Genomic DNA, 18,754 nt, shown 5'->3' with positions numbered 1-18,754 from the left:
AAAGGTGGTGTAAGGACTTAAACAAGTAAAAGCTACTCTAGTTTGGCTGACACCTTGGTTTCAATGTCCCAAAGGCAATTTAGCTCCTTTGGGCTCCCAAATTCCTCTCAAAAGAACATACAGAAGAAATCATAAAGGATCAGAAATTCTGGAATGGTGTCTTTATTTGTATAGCAACATTGCAATTTATGTGACATCTACATATTATTATCTGTCTAATGTTTTTCTTCTAACCAAGCTCATTTCAAGTTTTTTGGCTTAACTTATATCACCACTCTAAATGGAAAACCAGTATCACTTTTTGTAAGTAGGGAATAAAGATAAAAAAGAAGATAATGAAAGCAAATTACTTTCATTGGAACCTAGAAAGATACTGATGATCACAGCAGGCCATCAACTTGAGACCTGCCCTCATTATTAAATAGGAAGATTAGCAAGAATCAGAGAAAATCTTTTGACATAATTAGAATTAAGAACGTGTGACACAAATTTGCAGAAAATAATCAAGGAGAGAATTTACTGCATATAAATTGAGGAATGTCCCAAAGTGCACAAAAATATTAGTCATATACATCAGAAGGATGATCCCTAGAAAGTATGGCCTTGAGAAAGAGCTGGAAAGCACTTCCTTTTATCAAAGCTGGATTGTCTCCCATGAGAAAAAAAGCTCAAAAAAGTTGTTTAGCAGCTGAAGGTACAAGTCCATCCCAAACTCCCCAACTATCCTTCCCTCTCCAACCCTCCCACCAGCAACCATAAGTTCATTCTCTAAGTCTGTGAGTCTCTTCCTATTTTGTAAGTTCATTTGTATCATTTTAGATTCCACATATAATGGAACTCTGCTCACTGTTATGTGGGGCCTGGATGGGACGGTGTTGGGGGAGAATGGATACATACAGTTCTGTATGGCTTTGCTGTTCACCTGAAACTATTACGACATTGTTAATCGGTTATAACTCAATACAAAATAAAAAGTTAAAAAAAAAAAAGAAAGAAAGTTGTCTGGCAGTTACTGAGCTAAGAAGATAAAATAATCAAAACAGAAAAAATTGGCTGGAGCAGTTTAAATCCAGCTTTTCCTAAGTTTCCCACACTATTCCACATGTATCCCTGGACAGAGGTAGAAGAGTTATTAGGAGATTCTGAATCACCAGGTCCCCAAGGAAGACAGAGGGTTAAGCTCTCACCCTGAACAGTTCCCATGTCTTTTTAACCTCACCTCTCTTTTGATACCATTACTGGGAGGTATCAGGTCCTCACATCACCTGGTCAACTCACCTAGTAGTCAATCGGTCTTCCTCTGTCTCAGCTGTCGCTCAGCCGTGTCTGACTCTTTGAGACCCCATGGACTGCAGCATGCCAGGCTTCCCTGTCCATCACCAACTCCTGGAGCTTGCTCAAACTTATGTCTGTAGAGTCCATGATGCCATCCAACCATCTCCTCCTCTGCCATCTCCTTCTCCTGCCTTCAATCTTTCCAAGCAGCAGGGTCTTTTCCAATGAGTCAGTTCTTTGCATCAGGTGGCCAAAGTATTGGAGTTTCAGCTTCAGCATCAGTCCTTTCAGTGAATATTTAGGACTGATTTCCTTTAGGACTGACTGGCTTGATCTTCTTGCAGTCCAAAGGACTCTCAAGTCTTCTCCAACACCACACTTCAAAAGCATGAATCTTCGGCACTCAGCTTTCTTTAGAGTCCAACTCTCACATCCACACATGACTACTAGAAAAATCACAGCTTTGACTATATGGACTTTTGTCGGCAAAGTAACGTCTCTGCCTTTTAATATGCTGTCTAGGTTGGTCATAGCTTTTCTTCCAAGGAGCAAGTGTCTTTTAATTTCATGGCTGCAGTCATCATCTGCAGTGATTTTGGAGCCCAAGAAAATAAAGTCTGTCATTCTTTCCCCATCTATTTGCCATGAAGTGATGGGAACAGATGCCATGATCTTAGTTTTTTTGAATGTTGAGTTTTAAGCCAAGTTTTTCATTCTCTTTCACTTTCGAGACTCTTTAGTTCTTTGCTTTCTGCCAAAAGGGTGGTGTTATCTGTGTATCTGAGGTTATTGATATTTCTCCCTGCAATCTTGATTCCAGCTTGTGTTTCTTCCAGTCCGGCATTTCGCAATGATGTACTCTGCATATAAGTTAAATAAGCAGGGTGACAATATACAGCCTTGATGTACTCCTTTCCCAATTTGGAACCAGTCTGTTGTTCCATGTCCAATTCTAACTGTTGCTTCTTGACCCGCATAGATTTCTCAGGAGGCAGGTAAGGTAGGCTGGTATTCCCCTGGGAATACCTGGTAATCCCAGGTAAGGTGGTCTGGAATTCCCAATTTCCATCTTGAATTCCCCAATTCTCTTTAAGAATTTTTCACAGTTTTTTTTTTGATCCACAAAGTCTTTGGCATAGTCAATAAAGCAGAAGTAGATGTTTTTCTGGAACTCTTGCTTTTTTGATGATCCAACGGATGTTGGCAATTTGATCTCTGGTTCCTCTGCCTTTTCTCAAACAGCTTGAACATCTGGAAGTTCATGTTCATGTACTATTGGAACCTGGCTTGGAGAATTTTTAGCATTACTTTGCTGGCATGTGAAGATGAGTCCAATTGTGTGGTAGTTTGAACATTCTTTGACATTGCCTCTCTTGGGGATTGGAATGAAAACTGAACTTTTCCAGTCCTGTGGCCACTGCCGAGTTTTCCAAATTTATTAACATTTACTATGTGGCAGGCATTATCTCACCTAATTCTCAAGCTATCATGAATAGTAATTTAATTATCTTCACTCACATTACTTTTGTTTTCAAAGCTTCCTTAGCTTCCTAACTACTTTCAGCATATTTTTCAGTCCTCTTTCACCCAACACAAGTTAATTTTTAATCCTTCTTCATTAATCCTCTTAACCCATATTATTCTATTCAAACCCAAAGGTTCTGTTCCATGTTCTTTGCACTTTTCCTTTTTAAAAATTGAGGTACAATTGACATATAACCACATCAAGTTAACATTCACTACACAGTTACGATTTTTTCTTCTTGTGGTGAGAACTTTTCAGATCTACTCTCTTAGCCACTTTCAACTATACAGTAGTGTTGTTAACTTCCTTGTGATTTTCTGCGACTTGAGTCTCTGCAGGCTGAATTCTAAACATATTCTTTTATCTCAATACAACCACCTTGTGTATGAAATCTCTGGCAGCTCCCTACTAAACTCTTAGTTCTTTATTCCTCTGACATTTACTTTTAACTTGTTATATTCTTTTGCTTTTTGTGGGACAGGGATGGAAACTTATCTATGTTGTTACTACAGCCTCTTTTGTATTATATGGTTCTCAATAAATGTGTAGAATGAGTTTATACAACTCTTCAGATTTGATTTTACATTGAAAGTTATGCCTTCAGTTTATGTTGATAACTATATATATTAAGAATGATATTAAAGGGACTTCCCTAGTGGTCCAATAGTTAAGACTCCGTGTTCCCAATGCAGAGGGCCTGGGTTCAATCCCTGGTCAGGGAACGAGATCCTGCATGCTGCAACTAAGAGTGTGCATGCCTCAATGAAGACTTACCACCCCCATCAAAACAATGATATTATACGTAAGAAAACACATAGTTTCGGCTCTCTAGCACTTCATATATTATTTTTAACTATAGATTTAATTATAGATTTTCAGAGTCTGTCTCCAAGTTAAACTATAAGAACCTGAACCATACCATCCCCTTCAGCTTTCTTGTTAGTAAACAACCAAGCATCAAGCACTATGGTAGATATAAATGCTTTTTGACAAAATGAGGAAAAATACCTGGGGCAGATGACAGCCTAATAGCAACAATGAGGCTTCAGGTTCAAGTGATGGCAAAACAACTTCTGGTATGAAGGTAAGTTATATATCATTTCTGTATTATAGTACAGTATACTTTTTAATAACTAAACTCCCCATATTTTTTAGATCACTTTCAGATCCTGCCACCTTCTCAAGCTTTTAATATTAACTATATCTTGATTACTCTAAGTCAATGACAAACTAGATTGTAAACCTTTTCATTTATCTTAGCGTATATTATAGCCATCACTGCTTTGATCATAAAACTATTGATGTCAATTATGAATTAAATACACCAATAAAATTAGAGCCTTGGAATGAAAACAGAGATCTAAACAGCCACTTAGTATTTTATATATATACTAAATCACAAAGGAAAATTTTTTGGTAGGAAAAGTCATAAGGAATGAGAGAAAAGAGCTAATACATGAGAGAAAGGAATGTTATTTCAGCATGTTTAACTTAGCATTTAAAATGATACTGAATACTGACATCCAAATGGCTTATTAATTCTATACTAAATGTGGAAACTTACCCTTCTAGGTTCATGAAGTCCTGCAGGTAGCATTGTGGCGATTTTTCTTCCTTTACATGGACACTTCAATGGATGACCTTTAAAGAATACTAAATGATAACCCTGAACACAAAGAACTGGGAAATTTGACTTTGCACTCTTTGGCCAAGATCCCAGAAATCCACGTGACTTACGAAACTGGAGGCAGAGGAAAAAGATTTTGACTTTTTGATTATATAAATCCATTAATTTAGTCACATTTCTAGTAAAAATGGGGTATTACTTTTTAAAAAGTAAACTAGACCTTAAATAATATAAGCTAACTAGATTCCTCATTCATTCAACAAATGCATATTGAATACCTACTGTGTGCCAATTGCTGGGGTGACAATGATGAAGACTAATGAGGTCTCTCTCTCTTTTTAAGGAAGACAGGCTGTAAATAATTGTATACAAATAATTTTATTACAGCTTTGAAGGAGTTCCATGTACTTCTCACTCTATGACCTCAATCTGAGTGACTGCAATAACATGATGCTGGCTGGCATAAGGAGATAGAGTTATGTAATACATAATGAGCATATATAATGAAACATTAAGTCAAAGAGAACATCTGGGAAGACCGTGAAGTCTTGAACTTTCTAGGAACTGAAAGAAAACTACAGTACAGAAAGCAAGGAGGAGGGTCAATTAAAATTAAGCTGGAGAGTGAAGCAGGCACAGACTGAAGATCCCTAAGTAGGGAGAAGGGACTTTAAGGTTCACCATACCACACAGGGCTTTGATAGTCATATTAGGATTTTGATTTAGGAGTTAGAAAAGAATTAGTGGTTAATAAGTGAGAGCCTTCACTGGGAATAAAGTAAGTCATAAGTAATTAAGTAGTTTCTGGAAGTGATCTAGAGAATTCTTCTCAGACAAAAGATGAACTGTGTTAAAGATTTAAAAAGTTGAGTAGGTAAATCAATGCAGTGTATTCAAATATCACCCACTTCTCCCTGAAATCCAACCACTGTTTCTAAACTGACTAGGAAATGGGGAAGGTGACTAGAGTACAACATAGACATGATTAGCAAAGTTACTGCCTTAGAGTATGAATACAGGCTTTTGAGAGACTTTAACAACTTTCCAGGAATATTCTCACTGCCCTCTTCATTTTGATAACTAATAAATTTCAGTGTAGTTTCAAAAGAAGTCTTCAGGCCTACTCTTCCATACCATCTTCAACCTTGGACTATTAACTCCATGTGATGAGGTTTAATAATATCACTACAAATTGAATGTGGACGAGTATGCAATCATTATCCCAAATAAGATAATGGATACAAACATTGAGTAAGTATAAAATCTACCTTTTATTTAAGATGAGGCAAATCTGAAATACCATAACGTTAAACCCCAAGAGTAAGCTGACCCATAAACACTGCTTTACCATGAAATTTAAGTAACTGCTCTGTACTGAAAAATATGCAAAAGAGGAGGGAGTATTCATAAATAATTTGAAAAGGTGCTTGCATTTGTCATTCTAAACTAAAAAAAATTCATGTTTTTAAATATCATTTTGGAAAATCACCATGAACCAACCCCTCAATGTAAAAATAAATGTATCGGGGGAAATTAGGTGAAGGGTACATGAAACTTCTCGTACTATCATTGCAACTTCTTCTGAATCTAAAATTATTTAAAAAGTTGAAAAAACATATTTGGCTTAAGCTTCCTTACTTTGATCAATGTAGAATTTGGTGATGAATTAAGAAAAAAAAGTTAAAACAATGAAATCCAGAGTGAAATTTTAAAGCAGAAGTCATGTAAAGTTATGCAAAAAGAATTTAAAGCATTAGGTTCAAATACTGAATATACCATCCACTTGAAGAAGGAAATGACAACCCACTCAGTGTTTCTGCCTGGAGAATTCCATGGACAGAGGAGCCTGGAGGTCTTAAGTCCATGGGGTCGCAAAGAGTCGGACATGATTGAAGCGACTTAGCACAGCACATACCATCCACTAGCTGAGTGACCTAGGATACACCATTTAAAATTTCAAGATTACTGTGAAAGTCAAATGAGATATGTGGAAACAAAGTTTGTAAATTGTAAAGCCTTGTAAAAATGCTGTTTGTGATTCAAATTTCCTAGCTTAAAATTCCTTTTTGTAAAGATCTGTCCTCATTTTATATCATGTTATCTTTCAACAGAACAAGAACGCACTTCAAAAATGGTATTCAAACAAGGAAATACAGCAACTCAGTTTATTACATGCAGATTCTTCTGCATTGATGCTAACAGTTCACTGGTCCAAAATTACTAAAATACTTAAAAAACTATACATTATGTAAACAAAACATAAATAAGACAGCATAGTTCTTTGTACATATAGTTTAGTACAGGTTGTTAAGGATTTAGGGATATGTACAATTTTACACAATGGACTGCATTTTCACAATGCATAAATATATATATATATTTTTTTTTTTTACAGAAACAAAAATATTATTCCACTAAAGACACAGAATATTGTATCAGAGATACGCGCTGCAACAGTCCAAATTCAAGAAGAAACATGTCGATGCAGGTGTGCAAAACCCTAGCTTATTCCAAACTAGTCAAACTTGACTGTTCAATTTATGTCGTATAGACAGGTAAATCCTGTCTATTTTAAACAAATAACCTTTGAAAACATATTCATACCAATGAGTGAAATGGAACACATTTTTTCCTCCCCAAGAAAATCAAAGCCTTGTTGCAAGCTAATGAAAAGATACATTAACACACACACAAACTATGTATAGTATGTTTTCAACAGTATAATAAACAGTTAAAATTTTTATGGGAGTCAAAACAATGCCCCATTATTTAAAAACTGGCTCGTTTAGTCTAAATTCAAGATGCAGCTGTGTCAGGCTTCTCTAAGCCAGATGACTGAAAAGCAGGGAAGACAGAGGCAGGATTTCGACTGGCAGATACAATTTGAGAGAGTGATGGAGAGACTGAAGAAACCTTAGATGCTGGAGTATTTATGGTATTCAAAATGGCTCCTTCTGGGCTGACCAGTAATTTTTTGACTGACGTGTCCAAATGAAATACTGAAGTGTTACTTGGCAGTGGAGGATTACTAGAACAAATGGCAGAAACCAAAGATGTCTTAGCCAAAAGAGTTGCTGGAGGAGACTTAATTACTGAAGTCAGTGACACTGTTGGTACAGGAGGTGGAACAGAAACTTTAGCAGTTGGGTTTATGATTTGTGGTGCTGCAGGTATTGTGGATAGAGAACTTGCATTCCCAAGAGAGTTTACAATTTTTGTAGAGCTTTTTAGACAATGTTTTACAGGTTGCCCACTTAAAGAATTATTTGATGCTAGTGTGATCTTCTGGGCCAGGTTATCTACTGGCGTAGGCTGAGCACCTTGGCCACTATTAAGAACTAAGGGAGGTCCATATTTTGGATTAGTAGATATAAGAAGAACATGGCTGCCTGCTCCAAGACCTTGTGGTGGAACTATAAACCGGGCTCCATTAATCATGATCTGAGTACCAGGTGCCAAAGGTGTACTGGTGTTGATGACTATTTTTTGCTGAATACAAGGTTCACTGAACTGACTCCCTATTACACTAGTTACATTTGATGGTGCTGTAGCAGTGTGAATGGCAGTGACACCTGGAGTAGGACTGTAACTAGGGGTCGATTTTAAGAAAGCAGGGGACATTTGCTGGTTTGGCAGAGAAGCAAAATTGGAAATGTTAATTATTTTACCTGGATTTGGTGAAAGGGATGGCAATTCAGTTTGAGGTTTATTTGTGTTTATATTTGTTGGCACTGTAGTTGAAACCCCCAGTGACTGAAACTGGACCGAAGTCCGAGATTGTCTTTTAGAAAGAGATACAGAACGTGTAGTTCCTGGAACTGTTGCTGCTTGTGCCACTGTGTTGATTATTTTAGGGGATACAGTCACAGGTGTAGGCAAGGCAACAGTAACAGGGATTTGCAAAGCTGATGTTAGACATTTCGGAGACACTGTTGGTTGTGTAGCTGAAATCAGAACAGATGATGCAAGATGTCCTGTTTTCACAGTTGATATAGCCACAGTGTTTCCGAGATTTGACGTGCAAAGTCTGTTTGACAAACTAGGCATAATTCTTGAAGAGGTATCATTTCCACTGACTAAAACAGGAGGTCGTGTCCCAACTGAGGCAGAGGTTGAGGTCACTGACACAGAACCCAAAGATACATTTGCTCCTGTTCCTGAAAACATGTTTATTGTTCTTGAAGCAGAAACCACTGATTCATTAACAGGAGTAATATTTTGACTCATAAAATTTGAGCTTACTGGAATTGAACTGCCACTTGTTGACAATGGTAAAACATAGCCCTTGCTACTTTTTTCTTCTCCTTTTGAGGTTACATTTTGCAGTATGTTAATTGACGGTAGAGCTGGCACACTGCCTGAAGTATTAACAATTGCTTGGCCTATGTTTAGCCCAATTTTCACATCTTTTATCTGAGACACAGTTGGCGATGAATTTATTTTTATTGGTGTTCCCACTGTAGATGGAATTAGTACTATCTGGGGCTGTTCTGGAGACTTAACATATGTTTTACTCAATGGAGAAGGAAGAGCTTGTTTTAATGGTTCTGCTACAATAGTTGGGGTTGAAGTGCCACTGGGAATTGCAGCATTTATAAAAACTAATTTCTGGGCAGAAACACCTGGAGATGTTGGTGCAGGTGCCACATTAATCGAAGTTCCACTGCCAGAAGAAAGAACAGATGGAGCTGACACCAGCATAAGTTTCTGCACTGGAGTCCCACTGATAGTATCTCCATTTGCTGTTGCTGTTGCTGTTGCTTCTGATCTTGTAACAGGGTAACTTTTTGTGACATAATCTACTTGTTGATGTTTAGCTGGTGTACGAATAACATTTGAACTGGTTTGTCCAAAATTTCCTGTTGATACGTTAATTACACTTACCGAACTATTTGCTGTTGATGATAATAGAGGGCTAGAAGAAACAGAGGACTTTAAGGGAGAGGAGGGCATGGGTGAAGTTTTATCTATCATATGGCCCAAATTACCACTGCAGGAAGGTTGGCTTAATGTAAATTTAAGATTTTTCCCTGTGGATGGATTAAAGCCAGCTGGAATGGAAACAGAAGTAAGTGCTTGGCCAAAAGATGGGAGACTAGATGTAGCAGTTGTTCCAGCTACTGACGAAAAAGCAGATGATGATGAAGCTGTTGATTTTGGTACCAGAAATGCCTGAAGCTGAGGAGCAATAGTGAAAACTGAACTTGAAGATAAACTGTTGGGTGAATTCTGATCTGGATTGGTCTGTACTTTTACAACTCCCGTGTTTCCACCTCGTGTCCTAACAAGAATTGACTGTGAATCTCTTATACACACAGTTTTCAGTTCTTGCTTTGCTTCAGAAGAATCAGCAGTTTGTTGTGCAAAACAGTTGAGGGAACTACCGGAATTTGTAGATCCATTTAGTGTTGTTGCTGATAACTGAGGCTGAACTGTTGAGGAAATGGTGGGTGAAGCAATGGGCTGTGGGAACACGGTGGCTGAAACTGTGTTCTTGACTTTTCCTACCTCACTCTGGCTAGTCTTAACTGGTGGTGCTAACAAATTACTTATGGAGGTTACAGATGTCAAAGACTGTGGTCTAGCACTACTCACATTTGACAAAGGGGTAACTGTCTTGTTGAAAGCTGTATTAGGTAGTTGGGTAGAAACAGTTCCTGTTGGGTTGACAAGAACTGATGGTAAAGAAGAGTTTACATTTGCTGTCTGTGGGAAAGATGAACCATGTTGTTCTGTACCTTTTTGCTGAAGTGGTGGTATTTCTTTTGCAACTGCTTTCCCTTCCCTGTGCTGAATCACAAAATTCTTAGGCAGAATGAGAACCTGTTGCATAATTTTTTCTCCTGATTTAGGATCTAGCATAGGTTGCATCTGAATCTTTACAGAGCTGTTATGAAGATCTATGGGCAACCACTGACCACAGGGCATTTTGTATACCATCTGTAAAGGACCTTTTGTACTGGTGTGGCAGGTCAATGCTGGCTTTATGGGGCTTGCTTCTGGAGGAGATATAACTGGCTTTTCCACAGCAGGGGCACTTCTACCTGTGGAAGGGGGCAGTTGATTTGTTAAGGTCACTTTGTTCCCAATATTCTTTGCAAGCAAGGCCTGAATAGGTTTGGTCCCTTTCTGGAGAGTAGACACTGGTGTTGAATCCAATGAGGCAAACGACTCTGGACACAGTGGCTCTGTATGCTTTGATTCATTCAAACAGTCCATCTGCACATCACCTTCTACATTCTCAACCACTGTCTCATTTGTGCTTAACTTTGCTTTCTTCCTTGGGGAAAGCTCTTTTGTGCTATCATCCAGGTAACTAATTTGCTTGGACTGTCGTTTAAGTGTTTTAGGCAGTGTCTTCAGTACATCTTTAGAAGGCAATTCCTTTTTCAACAACTTACTTCTGGCCATAGGAAAATCTATTTCTGACAATTTCATATCATCTGAAAATGATAAAAACAAGCATTTTGTTTATATAAAACAACAACTGAATAGCAATGATAAGATCAATTATTAAAAAAAGAAAGTCAATCTCTGATCCAGCGATTTATTAAAAAAACTGTAGTGCGATTCAAAAGTCTCAGTACCACGGATGGAAATTAAGGTAAGGAGACCGTTGACATGATTATCCTCATATTGTAACCATTCCCAAGAACAACATATTATTAATGAGAAAATTATGTTTGGTCAGATTCTGCTGCCAGTACAAGTGTAAAAGGACTTCACAACTTGAGATACTCAAGCCAGCAATTAGGGCTCAGAATTGAGAGTAGACTAGTACTCTACTAGTCTACTTTTCTCCTTCTAGACAAAGAAATCTTCGTATCAAAGAGAGATGTTTCTCCCTATTTTCTTTTTTTTAGAGAGAGAGACTGTAAAGAATAAAAAACATTCAGTTTTTTTCTGCTGTTCAATTATTCCTACTGTAAAAAATTTATGTTCATATCTGGTCAAACTGGGCTGATGAGAAGTTACACCTTTTCAATTCACCAAAGACATGAAATGTAATAGGTTAATACATTTCTAAGCACAAATTTTCATACCTATCAGATAACTAAGGAAAGTTATTTAACTGGATTTACAGAATAATATAATCTGACAAATTGAAAGGAATTAAAGATAATCTTATCCAGCCTCCTTATAAGAATGAGGTGTCCACTCTAGTCACATTAGGTCATCAACATAAAAAACAAAAACAAAAGACACTTCACAATTATTAGGGACTTGCCAAGTTCCATTTAAGCAACATCACATATAGTGTTTCAAAAATAATAACAATAAAAAGAAGAGGATACACCTATTTCAAAGGGATTGTATATTAATGATGTGTGGTCTGTACTGAGCAATAACATGCCTATAGTTTGGAGTCAGGTACTGGTTCTAGAAACTCCTAGAACAGTAATAATGACTCCAATGAACCTTTAATAAGACATTAGCACACCTTCAAACATAATAGATTTCCCCAATCAATAAACCTCATTAACCAGACTATCTTCTATCTCCACAAAAGATACTAAAACTTCTCTTTGTGCTTGTAGTGTTGATTTAAAGAAAGTTTGAATGCCCACCTAAATCAAAATGATCCTTCTCCAGGATATCTAGAGGTTCTGTGGTGTCTACAGACTTGCTACTGATTTCTACTTTAGGGGTTTCTCTTCCAGGATCTCCTTCACCTTCTTCACTAGTCCACAGTTCTCTAGCAAATTTATCATGATCAGGCTGTCTTCTAAAATCATCATAGTCTTTCTTTAGGCGACTCCTGAAATAAAATATTCAGCATAAAAATACGTATGTGTTAATCTCTTGGAAGCTAAAGTAACTCAACATTTCAAACTATTTATTTCAGTATTTTCAATTAAGTCACTAAACCTATATTTTAATCAAGTGTGTGTAAGATGCCAATGATGATTGTTCAAGAAGACACAACACAGGGTGTAGACATAGGAAACTTAAAGATTGTATCTGTAAAGTATTTGCACATACCACCCACTGTCATTTTAAAGGCTACTGGGAGACCTATTAAATGTGAACATGTGAAAAAGATTAACTTTTTTTTCTAGCTACACTGATAGACTTGAGATAGTCTTAAAATTGATTATAATACTGTTTAAAAGGTCACTTAAAAGCGTTAATCAAAAAATTCTAAGAAACAATATTTATTATTTTTGACTCCTACAAAGAGTAACAAACAAAAATAATCCTTCATTTAATACTGAAAGCAATCCTATCTAAACCTTGGGTCTCACTAGAATTTTTTTTTTTTAATTAAGTATAGGGAAACAAAGCTGGAAAGTGATTTTTCTCAAAGCTGGAAAGTGATCCTTTTCAAATAAAAACATAGTACTTATGTTTCTATGAGACTACAAGAAATAGAAACATTTCCAAGTGATTGCATGGTATTTTAAAAATCCTTTATTATTCATTTGCTTTCAGTTGAGTTTCTCTATTCTACTTTAATCTTTGTTTATTTTGTTTGTTTAAAAAAATCTGAACATACTTTCTCCAATTTACTTTTGCTACAAATCCCTATCTGTGCATACTGGAGTTTAAATCTCACCTCTGTCACTAAGCAGTTTTAAGACTTCAGACAAGTTCCTTAAACTTTCTAAGCATCAGTTTACTTATGTGTACAAAGATACTTATCTCATAGTTATGTGTGGCACATAAAAATTTAACAAATGTTAGTTAATAATTACTCTCAATTTATTTACGTTTCAATGATTGCTTAAGGGTTTTACAGAGCAGATAAGAGCTATAAGATAATAGACTGGATTATCAAAGGATAACTAAATTTAATTTCCTTTTGGCATCCGGTCCCATCACTTCATGGGAAATAGATGGGGAAACAGTGGAAACAGTGTCAGACTTTATTTTTTTGGGCTCCAAAATCACTGCAAATGGTGACTGCAGCCAGGAAATTAAAAGACGCTTACTCCTTGGAAGGAAAGTTATGTCCAACCTAGAGGCATATTCAAAAGCAGAGACATTACTTTGCCAACAAAGGTCCGCCTAGTCAAGGCTATCGTTTTTCCTGTTGTCATGTATGGATGAGAGTTGGACTGTGAAGAAAGCTGATTGCCGATGAATTGATGCTTTTGAAGTGTGGTGTTGGAGAAGACTCTTGAGAGTCCCTTGGACTGCAAGGAGATCCAACCAGTCCATTCTGAAGGAGTTTTGGAGGGATTTCTTTGGAGGGAATAATGCTGAAGCTGAAACTCCAGTACTTTGGCCACCTCATGTGCAGAGCTGACTCATTGGAAAAGACTCTGATGCTGGGAGGGATTGGGGGCAGGAGGAGAAGGGGACGACAGAGGATGAGATGGCTGGATGGCATCACTGACTCGATGGATGTGAGTCTGAGTGAACTCCGGGAGTTGGTGATGGACAGGGAGGCCTGGTGTGCTGCCATTCATGAGACTGGACTGAACTGAACTGAACTGAACTGAACTGAAAGGGGGGTAGTATAAAGTTTCTCCCTTCTCAGTCTTCTTCGCACCTTGGCTAAAAACTTTGCTCTTTATTTCACAGAAAATGGAAGCAGCAATCAGACAAGAATTTTCATATGCTCACACCTTGTCTGCAACTTAAAACCTTCATCTGTACTCATATTCTCCATCTAACCCCCTCATATTCTCTAAGCTAACCCCTCCAACTTATGCATCCTCCCTCAACTAGTCAAGAATCTCCAAAGTACCTTCCATTGTCTGATCCATTTCTGCCTCTCTATTTGATCATTTCCACCAGTATACAAACATGTTATTTCTCCCAGGAAGAAAAACAAACAAGGACAAAAACAAAAACTAAAGCACTCTCTTGACTGCAACTTGTCCTTCCAGGTACTGCCCTATTTCTCTGCTCTACTTTTATAGAAAAACTCCAATTCCTCATCCCTCATTCTCTTCAAAAGACTAAGACTTTTACCCTCATTTTCCTCAGTTCATCATGAGCAGTTTCCTTTTTGAAACCTTTTTTTTAACCTGTTTCTAAAACATCACTATTTCTCTTGGTTATGCTCCATCTTGCTGAATACTCCTCCTCAGTATCTTCTGCTGAGTCCTACCATCTCCACCACATCTAAATGCTGGAATGTCCCAGGGTTCAGTCTCTTAACTGTGCTCATACACTAGGTGATTTCTATTATCTCATAGCGTAAGTATCATCTATATCCTGACAACCCCCAAATTTATATCTTTAGTCTGGCTTACTCCCTTGAATTGCGACTCATATACTAAACTGCTTATTCAGTATCTCCAATTAGATGGCTGAAAGGGATATCAAACTTAACATGTTGAAATCCTAACTCCTCAATCCATCCCCTCCCCAAAATTCTTTGTTTCCTCTATCTCAACTAATGGCAATTTCATTACTCTAGCTGTTTAGATAAAAATATTGGCACCACCTTTTTCTCATTTTTTTCTGATACTCCATATGCAAGTCTTAAGGAAATTCTACCAATCCTACTTTCAAGATATATCCAGAATTCAACCACTCTTTGCTGTTTGCATTGCTACTATTGTCGTCCAAGCCACTATCATTTTTCACCTGGACTACTGCTAAGTGTAACTGATTTCCTGCCTGTATCTTTGTGCCACTCTAATCTCAACCAAGTAGGCAGAAGGGAGTACTTTAAAAAAAGTCAGATCATGTAATTCCTGTTTAAAACCCTTCAAAGGCTTTTTGTCTCAGAGTAAAAGCCAAACTCCTTAAATTCCTATCTGGTCTGGCTGTGTTGGTGTTCAGTCATTATTTCCGACTCTTCGCTACCCATGGACTGTAGCATGCCAGGCTCCTCTGTCCTCCACTATCTCCCAGAGTTTGCTCAAATTCATGTCCACTGAGTTGGTGATGCTATTTAACCATCTCATCCTCTGATGCCCTGCTTCTGCTGAAGGTCCAATACTTTGGCCACCTGATGTGAAGAGCTGACTCACTGGAAAAGACATGATCTGGCTACCTTTCTCTGTATTTCTCTGACTCTCAACTCTTACCACTTTCCTTCTCATTCACTCAGCTCTCCTTATGCTCATCCCTTTGCATTTCCTACAAATGTCAAACATGCTTTCAACCTTAGAGTTTCTGCATCTTAGATATCCACATGGTTCTCTTCCCTATTTCCTTCAGGTCTCTTCAAATACCAACTCATCAAGGAAACTTTACCCAATATCCTATAAAAAGAGCAATCATTATCCCATCTAAACCAAGCATTTCTTTCTTTTTTAAAAAGTATTTATTTATTTTTGGCTGTGTTGGGATTTTGTTGCCACGCCTGGGCTTTCTCTAGTTGTGGTGAGTGGGGGCTTCTCTCTACTTGTGATGCACGGGCTTCTCATTGCAGTGGCTTCTCTTGTTGAGAAGCATGGGCTCTAGGGTGTGCAGGCTTCAGTGCTTGCAACACATGGGCCCTAGAATGTGGTGGCTTCAATAGTTGTGGCCCATGGGCTTCATTGCTCCAAAGCAAGTGAAATCTTCCTGGACCAGGGATCAAACCTGTGTCCCCTGCATTGACAGATGGATTTTTAACCACTGGACCACCAGGGAAGTCCAAAGCAAGCATTTCCTTTTTTTTTTTTTTTTTTCTGTATAGCACAGTGAACTATATTCAATATCCTGTGATAAACCATTACGAAAAAGATGAAAAAGAATACAGTATATAGATGAGTCACTTTGCTGTGTAGCAGAAATCAACACAACATTGTAAATCAACTATACTTGAATAAAATACATGTCAAACATTTTAATTATAGGATAATTGCTTTACAACACTGTGTTGGCTTCTGCCTTACATTAACATGAACCAGCCATAGGTGTACGTAAGTTCCTTCCCTCGTGAACGTCCCTCCTTCTAGTTGTCACCTCATCCCACCCCTCTAGTTGTCACAGAGCACCTGATTTGAGTTCCCCACGTCATGCAGCAATTTTCCACTGCCTATCTATTTTACATATTGTAATTTATATGCAAAATAAGTATATCTTATTCCCTTTAACCAGCTTCATTTTTCTTCACAGCACTTATCGTATCTGGCATTTGAGTTTGTCTGAATATAAATAACTAGTAAGGAGATTCAATCAACAACAATAAAATCTCTAGACATGTCTCCAAAGACACATAAATTGCCAATAAGCACTTAAAAAATGTACTCAACTTCACTAATTATTAGGGAAGTAGAAATCCAAACTACAGTGATATATACCACATTATACTCATTAGGATGGCTATTAAAAAAAGAAAATAACAAATGCTGGTAAGGATGTGGAGAAACTGGAACTCTTGTACATTTATGATGGGAATGTAGAATTGTACAGACACTATAGAAAACAATATGATAGTTCCTCAAAAAATCAGGTTTATGATGTCTATCTTCTTTGTGAAATGCGCCTTCTATCATTTAAAATATTCATCTTTGTTTCATTTAGAAAGAAATTAAAAGTAGAATTACCATAGTCCACTTCTAGGTATACATCCCCAACATTTGAAAGCATGGTCTTAGATATTTGTACACCCATGTTCACAGCAGCATTATTCATAATAACTAAAACATGAAAAGCCTCCCAAATGCCCATTACAGATGAATGAATAAGTAAAATGTGGTATATGCATAAAATGCAATATTCAGTTCAGTTGTTCAGTCGTGTCCAACTATTTGCGACCCCATGGTCTACAGCTTGCCAGGCATCTCTGTCTATTACCAACTCCTGGAGTTTACTCAAACTCATGTCCATTGAGTTGGTGATGCCATCCAACCATCTCATCCTCTTTTGTCCCCTTCTCCTCCCGCCTTCAATCTTTCCCAGCATCAGGGTCTTTTCAAATGAGTCTTTTTTTTTTTTTTAATTCAGTCTTTAAAAGGAAGTAAACTCTACAACACAGATGAACCTTGAAAACACTATGATAAGTGAAATAAAGACAGTCACAAAAAGACAAATATTTTATATTATATGATGTACTTAGAGTGATGCTAAGGCCCACCTGACTTCACATTTCAGGATGTCTGGCTCTAGGTCAGTGATCACACCACCATGATTATCTTGGTTGTGAATATCTTTTTTCTACAGTTTCTTCTGTGTATTCTTGCCATCTCTTCTTAATATCTTCTGCTTCTGTTAGGTCCATACCATTTCTGTCCTTTATCGAGCCCATCTTTGCATGAAATGTTCCCTTGGTATCTCTAATTTTCTTGAAGAGATCTCTAGTTTTTCCCATTCTGTTGTTTTCCTCTATTTCTTTGCATTGATCGCTGAGGAAGGCTTTCTTACCTCTTCTTGCTATTCTTTGGAACTCTGCATTCAGATGTTTATATCTTTCCTTTTCTCCTTTGCTTTTCGCTTCTCTTCTTTTCATAGCTATTTGTAAGGCCTCCCCAGACAGCCATTTTGCTTTTTTGTATTTCTTTTCCACAGGGATGGTCTTGATCCCTGTCTCCTGTACAATGTCATGAACCTCCGTCCATAGTTCATCAGGCACTCTATCAGATCTAGTCCCTTAAATCTATTTCTCACTTCCACTGTATAATCATAAGGGATTTGATTTGGGTCATACCTGCAGATGACACCACCCTTATGGCAGAAAGTGAAGAGGAATTAAAAAGCCTCTTGATGCGAGTGAACGAGGAGAGTGAAGTTTAAATTGACTTAAAGCTCAACATTCAGAAAACGAAGATCATGGCATCTGGACCCATCACTTCATGGCAAATAGATGGGCAAACAGTGAAAACAGTGTCAGACTTGATTTTTTTGGGCTCCAAAATCACTGCAAATGGTGATTACAGCCATGAAATTAAAAGATGCTTACTCCTTGGAAGGAAAGTTATGACCAACCTAGATAGCATATTCAAAAGCAGAGACATTACTTTGCCAACAAAGGTCCACCTAGTCAAGGCTATGGTTTTTCCAGTAGTCATGTATGGATGTGAGAGTTGGACTGTGAAGAAAGCTGAGTGCCGAAGAATTGATGCTTTTGAACTGTGGTGCTGGAGAAGACTCTTGAGAGTCCCTTGGACTGCAAGGAGATCCAACCAGTCCATTCTGAAGGAGATCAGCCCTGGGATTTCTTTGGAAGGAATGATGCTAAATCTGAAAAACTCCAGTACTTTGGCCACCTCATGCGAAGAGTTGACTCATTGGAAAAGACTCTGCTGCTGGGAGGGGTTGGGGGTAGGAAGAGAAGGGGACGACAGAAGATGAGATGATTGGATGGCATCACCGACTCGATGGACGTGAGTTTGAGTGTACTCCAGGAGTTGGTGATGGACAGGGAAGCCTGGCGTGCTGCAATTCATGAGGTCGCAAAGAGTCGGACAAGACTGAGTGACTGAACTGAACTGAACTGA

General features: G+C 37.8%; 1 protein-coding gene across 3 annotated transcripts in view; it reads right to left on the bottom strand.

Annotated features, from left to right (window-relative positions):
- Positions 1-6,578: 6,578 nt before the first annotated feature.
- Positions 6,579-18,754, bottom strand: part of BRD10 (bromodomain containing 10) — a 115,726-nt gene continuing 103,550 nt past the window's right edge. For all 3 annotated transcript variants that reach the window (XM_055578133.1, XM_055578132.1, XM_055578131.1), the window contains 2 exons: positions 11,996-12,186; positions 6,579-10,870 (listed from right to left, as the gene is read on the bottom strand). In XM_055578133.1, coding sequence (XP_055434108.1) covers positions 7,224-10,870; positions 11,996-12,186 — 3,838 coding nt within the window. In that variant the 3' untranslated portion in view covers positions 6,579-7,223. The remainder of the gene's footprint in view (positions 10,871-11,995; positions 12,187-18,754) is intronic.

Source organism: Bubalus kerabau, chromosome 4, assembly GCF_029407905.1.
Source record: "Bubalus kerabau isolate K-KA32 ecotype Philippines breed swamp buffalo chromosome 4, PCC_UOA_SB_1v2, whole genome shotgun sequence".
Lineage (NCBI taxonomy): Eukaryota > Metazoa > Chordata > Mammalia > Artiodactyla > Bovidae > Bubalus > Bubalus kerabau.
Note: the sequence above shows the minus strand (reverse complement) of the source record. Positions and strands in the feature narration are given on the sequence as shown.